Below are 8,819 nucleotides of genomic sequence, written 5' to 3'. Positions count from 1 at the left end.
AAAGATGTACACCACAGCCACATAGGGTGAACTTTCCGTTAGATTTAAAGAGGTCCTCTTTTTTTTTTTTTTTTTGCACATTGTACACTAATTGAAGATGCTTGTAAAATGGAATTGTGATTAAAAGTGTAAAAATATGCCTGGCTGGTTACATTCTTCACACTCCTGGCTCTGAATCCTGAAATGGTGTTGCATGTTCCTGATGGACAATGGTAGACATATTTCTCCTTTTAGTGCTCTTACACACGGCCGTTTTTTTTTTTTCTGCGCTCCCCTGCATCGTGCTTTCTTCCGTTCAGCCGCAGGGGAACACAAGAGTAGACGCACTTGATTATTGTGAAGGGGGCTGTACTGACACAGACGCATGTATGCGCCGAACACAGGTGAAATGCAACATGCTGCATCCCAACTGCCTTTGCCGCTTACATGCGTCTTTGTGAGTACAGCCCCCTTCGCAATAATTGAGTGCGTCTACTCTTGCACTCCCTGCGGCTGAACAGAAGAAAGCGCAACGCAGGGGAGCGCAGAAAAAAACGGCCGTGTGTAAGAGCCCTTAGGGTGAAGACACACAGCGCTACTAATAGCAGCAACTTGTGGTTACAAATGCCTTGCCATTGACAATACTGAGAATTGCCTCTGCTAAAACACATGTAGGGGCTTATCCTATATAATAAAGTTGAAGTGTCTCTGCGTCCAGTCCCTGTGTCCGTGGGATTGCACTACTGCGCATGTGCCCCACGGACCGTCTCTGGCGAATGTTTGACTTCATATGTTTTAGCGCCCGTTAATTTAACAGGCTTAATGTCTAGTCTATTTATAAACTCTCAGGTTGAGTTTTAAAGGGGAAAAATGGCAGATGGTCCCTTTAACAATTTTTTTTTTGCCTTCATGATTCTCTATAGTTTCAGGCTGTTTGATGCTGGTTTTCATTCGATAATCCAAATAATTGTTTGATGACAAATCGAAAAAGTAGCACAATTTGAATTATTGCTTAATTTTGACAAGTCTTTTCCTGTACATACATTTGTCGCTCCAAATTTTTCCTAAATTAAGCCATATTGTTGTTGGGAGTTAGGTTGAATTTGTTTCAATCAAAAAATTACAAGTTTTAGTAAATATGCCTGTAGCGTCTTGGCAAAGCCAGTTCTCATTTTGTCTATTTTGTAGCAATGACAAGTAACTGATACTAGTAGCTCTGTGTGTCTTCACCCTTAATGCAGTCTTCTGCTTTACCTTTTAATCCTGGGAAATAGGAATTGCCACACGTGAAACAGCTTACATGTGCTGATCTGGCTTAGTTGGTAGGAAATGCCTACTTACATGTGTTTGGAAGCATCTGCAGATAAGGTAGTGAAGAGCAGCTGCAGCTTTGCATAAATGATTGGAGTAATACCATATATATGACCCCTTGTGTACTCTCTATTCCTGTCGGCCTGTGGACTGATTGGTTGGAGAGCGTACCTGATGTACCTGCTGATCGATATGTCTGTTGCAGCATCTAGCACCCCCGCTGAATTGAATTGTAAAAGTTTTCCCTTTGACAGTGCCCCTGTCTTGACCCAGCTGAAAAACTTGCTTTTAAATTCTATTGTGATTCCTCTTGTAAGAATATTCTTAGTTAATGCATGGAATTTTACATGCTACTATTCCAATCCGTATTTTGCTTTTGCAGCAGGGCTGCATCACTTCTGTGGCCCTAACCTTTTGTTGCTAGAGGAAGCAGTATTTTTTTGCCAGCAGGAATTGGTGGCTTTTATGTTTCCATTTTAAGACTCTAACCTAATAAACTCTTAATTTACTCAAGTTCATCTCCCTTTGTGTTAAGTGGCAAGGACCCCTGCATTGAATTGCTCGTTAGGCGGTAAACTCGGTTGATATCAGCTGTATTAGGTTACACTCCGTTCCTGAAAATATTTGCAGAATTAAATAAAATGTCAAGGGCTCTTAAGCTGGCCATAGACGCAAAGATCCGATCGTACGAATCGTGGATTCGTACGATTTTCGGACCATGTGTGGAGAGTCCCGACATTTTTCGTCCATCGGAGATCGGTCGTTTGGTCGATCGGACAGGTTAGAAAATTTCTGTCTCCTGCTGATAATATCTCTGCGTGTATTGCCGATCGTACGATTTTCAGAGGGAGACTGTCACTAGTGTTGTCAGACATAAGTATCGTACGATTGCTGTCAGGGGCAGAACATTGGGTGATCTGTTCTTATTTGATCGGAATGGTAAAGACTTTGATCTGAATGGTTAGTGGAGGGTCGGGAGATGGGAAAGTCCGATCGTACGTTGATTCGTACGATCGGATCTTTGCGTCTATGGCCAGCTTCACACACAGGCATTTGTTTGTGTTTTTCTAACGCATGCTGAGCATGAAAAAAAAAAACCATATATTGCATTTAAACACTTTTTTCCGTTCTAAATGCAACCCTCTATTCTATTGATAGATGAACATGCTTTAAGTGCAATGAAAATGTGGCATGTGTACAGCCTGGCAGAATATAATGGAATCTATTATTCTAACGTAGTAAAAAAAAGTCTCACTATGGGGTTAGTGCCCTGTTTAATGTACTGAAGATGTCAGGCATGTGTCATAGTTAATTAATGAAAAACTGTTAATTGGTGATCAACCTGGAGCTCTAACCTGGCACCAAACTATACCTTCCAGTATCCCAACAGTCACTGTTTGTAGATGGGATGTTGTGAATAGGAGTTTAGTAATGGTGATAGAACCACAGGTTGAAGATCTTCGATAGTCTTCAGTAGTCTACTGATTCCTTCTGCCATCTTATGGGATGGTCATTAGCCAATTAGGTGCTGACCAGTATCCCCCCTCACCCTGGAACAAAGTGGCTCCAGTGACTACCTTATTTACCTTTTCCCCAAAAATGACCAACATTACTCTGCTTGAGCTATTATCCAGATACTTATTAGGAAATTCTATTGGGCACAAGCAATAATTATTTTTCTGCTCTGTTAAAAATACACGTGCTGGGTCTTCGTTTGTATCAATGTAGAAAAGCCTTTTGTGAGCACATCCACATATGTTTTATATGATAAAGAAACATGTATTTTCCTGTTTGAAGAAAGCTGAATGTAAGATTAGAAGGAATTTGTGGTTCATATAAAATGTGATTCCAAGTCTTGATAAGCTACTAGGTCAATGGTTTGATTTTTGTAAACTGTTGTGAGAGATTCTGGAGATCTGATCTGCAGCTCACATCAGAGCACCGTGTTTTTCTTGGCTTTTTAGGTGCTGTTATACTAAAACATTCCTTTTGCATTAGCAATCGACAAGAGTGAGAGGGATGAAAAAAGTAAGAGGAGACAAAAGCAGAATATGAGTGCAGCAAGGAGAATGGTATCAAAGAAGTTGGTTGTTTGTTTGTTTGCTGAATCTTCTGAAATATATATCCTATATAGAATAATAGCCAGCAGAGAACATTTTGTCAGCTTAACTCGATTCTTAATCTTTAATAATGATATACCAATGATTGCGCCAGTGGTGTAACTAGATGTTACTGGGCCCCACAGCAAATAAAATGTAGGGCCCCCAACATATAACCAGAGGTTGTCGTCTTTTTTTTTTTAACAATATATGTTGAAATTGCTCATTATCTAGGGCCTCATGGGGGCCCTATACCTCCTGCCCCACGGCTGCAGGGTCTGCTTCCTCTGTAGTTACGCCCCTGTATTGCGCCAGTGTGTGTACAGAATATGGAGGCAACACTCAAGGCTAATAAAACCCCATTTTACCCCCCTAATATTGGTTTGAGAGAAAAATTGTGGTTTTGTTTAACAAGAAATGTCCATGGATTTACCCTAAGATCTTTGTCTTCACTATTCACCATTATGTAAAGAATTTTATATCACTTTGGATCCACTGTAATAATAATCTTTGTATTTTTGCAGAAAACACGCCTTGAATTGCCACAGAATGAAGCCTGCTCTATTCAATGTCTTATGTGAAATTAAAGAGAAGACAGGTAAGGTAATAAGGTTGGCTGGGTAGTTGCAGCAAAGATTTTCCAGCTGACTCAGCCAGTGTTGTTGGAGGGAGCTAAATCTTCTCGATTTATTTGGCCAATATGGACACATGCAAATGCCTTACTTTTTTTTAAGTCTGTTTTAATTTTGCTTTTAAACAAGTGGTCTAAAAAAGCTCAAAATCCTTATAAACGCTTTTATTTCCATACATGCAAATACATTGGGCACACTGCACATTCTATACCAAATCAAAACATGAAGAAAAATGTATGAAATTTGTGTTCACTGTCTTCACAATGTACTATGTTTTGAATTCAGTGTTTGCTGTCTGCGGCCCCTAGACCAAAAAGAACAATCTTGCTTTCACCAGTCCGCAAAATATTGCACCATTTCTCTTTAGGCCACTCAGTGTGTTCTATGGAAAATTGTAACCTCTTCATCACGTCTTTTTTTTTTCAACAATGGGACTTTGTAGAGCTTTTTGCCAATAGCTTGACTTCACATAGGCGTCTTCTAATTGTGACATTGCTCACAGGTAACTTTAGACCTTCTTTCATCTTCCTGGTGCTGATCATTGGCTAAGTCTTTGCCATTTTGGCTATTCTTCTATCCATTTGAATGGAAGTTTTTCTTCCACATCTTTCAAGTTTGGTTGCCATTTTAAAGCATTTGAGATCATTTTAGCTGAGCAGCCTATCATTTTCTGCACTTCTTTATATACTTGCCTCTCCAATCAACTTTTTCATAAAATACACTGTTCTTGAGAACAATGTCTGGAACGACCCATTTTACTCAGATCTATTATTCTACTACACCTACTAGTAAATTATTTGCCGTGTAGAAATATAATTAGGTTAGTGATGTTGGACTGCTATTATTCTGAACACTGCTGTATACCATAAACAAGTAGTATGTAATGATTGCAGTATTGTGATTTTTTTTTCTTGTTAATGTGATGACTGTCACTCTCTTTGCTCTCTTGCTGGTCCTACTTGGTTTTCTGATAAATCCATTTGACAGTTATCTTTAACATTGTGCTATTTATCCCCCATAGTATAAGCCATGCTAGAGCATGCCCACTCCAATTGTGGACTCCTTACTTTATCCTGTAGTCTTTCACTGCTGGCTTTTTCCAGACAGAATGGTGGTTTGTCTCTGCAGACGGGTAATTTATTGTGTATCAAAGTCTGGAAATCCCATAAGTCCCTTGTTGGCTGAATTGCAGCTCTGAGTTTAACCCTACAGTGAAGTGGTCATATCATTCCTTGAATATCTTGTGTTTTAATGTTTATTAGTCATGTGCTGTCAATTAATTTTTCACGTTATCCATGTCTTCATTACCGTAATGTAATTATAATATTCTAGGTGAAAGATATGGTTCTTTTTCTATTCCTAGATTTTCCATATCTTTTGGCTGCATTACACTCCTCCTGGTCATGACAATCCTTACAAAAAAGTTTTCACCTATTCTCTTTCACATTCTTTGTCATATGGAATCTTAAAAATTACAAACTCCGAAATGTTCTTCTGCAGTATGCATACTTTAGCAAATATACTTTAGCTACATACAGTATTATAATTTGTTTTGGCGTCTTTTCACATACCTGTACTTATGGAACTTGTTTCATAGTCGTATAGTCAACAGATTGTTGGTCAAAGCCCTTCTGGCTTCTTGAAGGGGAGTTTTCATACAGTAGGAGGCCTTGTTGTTAGATTTCGGTTTGGGGGAAACTAATACAACATTTGAGGCCTCGTGAACAACAGAATCTGTGAAGCAGAACACGTTTAAAATGTATTGGTTGCTTGAAAATTAATAAAAGTATTAATTAAAATCAGAACTATACCATATACCAGCTTGGGTTTTCTGAATAAGGGTTATTTTCATAATCTGAATCTCTGTTACTTAAAGGGGACCTGTCCCCCAGACATAAAAAGATGTATAATAAAAGTCCTTTTCAAATTAAACATTAAATCCAAAGTGTTTTTTTATTACAGCATTCATAGCTGCTGTAAATGCAATTAAAATTCTTAGCTGTCATTCAGATATTGCCTGCCCCCCCCCTCTATGCCTTAGGCATAGAGTTGGGGCAGGCAATTACTTTCACTTTCCATTCAGCACTTACTAGCAGGGGCCCTCAGCCAATGAGGCAAGTTTAGTAACTCGCCTCAGGCGGCAAAGCCCCACTAGGTACCAGGGGCGGCAAAAATGGGTAAGCCTTCAGCCTATTTTACTCTTTAGGTCTGAATATATACTTGATTTAATTTAAATCAGATGATTACACTCATAGGTTTCCTCAATGCCAGTGTGGAATGCAAATTATAATTTGCATTACTGTTTGATTTGGAACAAAATAACACCCTGGCTTGTGCTTTGCAAATCTATTACAATTTGCATTCATTAGATGTCAGAATTATATTTTACTGGCCCTTGTTAATACAGGTATGGGACTTATCCGGAATGCTTGGGACCTTTGGTTATTATTATTAACATGTATTTATATAGCGCCAACATATTGCGTAGCACTGTAAAGTAAATTTTGATTATACAACTAAATCAAATGAATTATATACATAGAACATATGGAGTTACATACATCACAATCAATACCGGTACAAAAGGTTAGGAAGGCTCTATGCAAAAGAGCATACACTCTAAAGGGAAGGAAGTAATACACAAGGTGTGGGAGTGGGCAAGATTGAATTAAGTGGGTGAGAAATGTGGTACTGTATGTGGTGTTGCATTTGGTAGTTAATCAGAGTGAGGGTAGGCTTCTCGAAAGAAGTGCCTTTTAAGAGATTTCTTGAAAGCAGAAAGGTTGGGAGAAAGTCGGACAGACCGTGGGAGAGAGTTCCAGAGGAGGGGTGCAGCCCTTGCAAAGTCTTGAATGCGAGCATGTGTGGAGGTAATGAGAGAAGAGTTGAGTAGCAGGTCAGTAGAGGAGCGTAGTAAGCGGTTGGGTGAGTATATAGAGATGAGTTCAGAGGGGCAGAGTTATGAAGTGCTTTGAATGTCAGGGTAATTAATTTGAATTTGATTCTGAAAGGTAATGGAAGCCAGTGACAGAATGGCATGGCAGAGGAGGAGCGGTTGCTGAGGTGTATGAGCCTCGCAGCATTGTTCATGATGGACTGGAGAGGTGACAGTCTCTCTTAAAAGAGAGTTACAGTAGTCTAGAAGTGCTATGACGAGAGAGTGAATAAGAATTTTGGCAGCATCTTGGGTGATAAATGATCGTATTTTGGATATGTTCCTTAGGTGGAAGTGACATGATTTAATAAATGACTGGATATGAGGAGTGAATGACAGGGCAGAATCTAGGATAACCCCAAGACACAGGGCCTGGCGAGAGGGGGTGATAGTGGAATTGTTAGCTATGATGGATACTTCCAGGATGTTACTGGTGTTAGTTGGAGGAAAGAGAACCGTTTCAGTTTTAGAGAGGTTTAATTTAAGGTAGCATTGCGACATCCATGTAGAGATAGCGGACAGGCAGGAGGCGACACAAGTTAGGAGTTCTGGGTTGAGATCAGGAGATGAGATAGATCTGAGTATCGTCAGCATAGAGGTGGTAGTGGAAACCATATGAGTTTATTAATTTGCAGAGGGAGGAAGTATAGAGGGAGAATAGTAATGGTCCCACGACAGAGCCTTGAGGAACCCCAACAGAAAGAGGTAGGGGAGAAGATGCTACTCCATTGTAGGAGACACTGAAGGAACGATTGAAGATGTAAGAAGAGAACCTTTCCCATTAAGGGATTTAAACATCAAATAACCCCCAATAGGATTATTTTTTCTTCAAATATGATTAATAATATGTTAGTTGGGATAAAGTACAAGGTTTTATTACATAGAAAAAGGAAAACATTTTTTAAAATTAGTTTTATAATAACAATAGTAATACGTATTATTATTGTTGATGATTGCTATTGTTATTAATTTTAATAATGCTTCAGGTGGGAGAAAGAGTTGACCTTCCTGTAATTCAGAGCATTCTGGATAATGGGTTTCCCCGATAACCGATCCCAAAACTGTAATTACTTGGAGTTATCATTGAATGCAAGTAGTTCAGACATCTGGGAAACCAAATTTGGGGCCCTCCACAAGTGATTAAGAAATAGGGTAAGCTAATATAATTGCACTCCATGCTTGAGCCGTGGCTTTGATTGGTCACCCCCCACAGGAGACTGAGAGAGGAAAAAAATGAATAACTTCAACACAATATTCATGTATAATCTGGGGTCAATTTGAGAACTGGGATACTTGACTTAATGCCTATAAAATAATTATTAATCTTTGAATCCTTGTCAGCATTAAAATTGATGTATTCATGTTACAGTGTACTTTCCATGCGGATCTTGTTTTGTAGAGGCCTATATCCATTACTGTTTGAGCTCAGATCCACAGATATGTTTGCCTGTCTGGGCGTGATTGGCAGAATAGATTCAACATTGTAGTTTCATTGTGATCTATCGTCTTATTTCTATCATTTTACAAATTATAGGATATGAACTTTCTCTTAGTAAAAGGATATATTGTGATATTTTGATAATTGTGATTTATTAATTTTAGGATAGGACTCTGTACTGGTTTTTTTTTTTTATAAGGGAAGCTTATTTATGTGTTTTTAAGGCCACAAGAAACTGTCATAAGCCATCCTTTTCGTATCCGGCAGGTATTTAGTATTGTAGCATGGAAAGTGCTATGTAAGTTGCAGAATACATATGGAACTTGCATATTCTTTAGTGATGCACGGTAAATGATTTGATCAGTCTAGAACGGAATACGAATATTGTGGATCTCTAGATGCACCGATCAGGAGGAGATTTAAAA

The 8,819-nt window shown here is 38.8% G+C and overlaps 1 protein-coding gene across 6 annotated transcripts in view; it reads left to right on the top strand.

Annotated features, from left to right (window-relative positions):
• pbx1.S (pre-B-cell leukemia homeobox 1 S homeolog) overlaps positions 1-8,819 on the top strand; it is a 96,386-nt gene that overhangs the window by 20,582 nt on the left and 66,985 nt on the right. For all 6 annotated transcript variants that reach the window (XM_018259521.2, XM_018259520.2, XM_018259518.2 and 3 more), the window contains 1 exon segment: positions 3,914-3,987. In XM_018259521.2, coding sequence (XP_018115010.1) covers positions 3,914-3,987 — 74 coding nt within the window.

The sequence above is a fragment of the Xenopus laevis genome, chromosome 4S (assembly GCF_017654675.1).
Source record: "Xenopus laevis strain J_2021 chromosome 4S, Xenopus_laevis_v10.1, whole genome shotgun sequence".
Taxonomy (NCBI): Eukaryota; Metazoa; Chordata; class Amphibia; order Anura; family Pipidae; genus Xenopus; species Xenopus laevis.
This window is presented reverse-complemented; position numbering and strand designations above follow the sequence as displayed.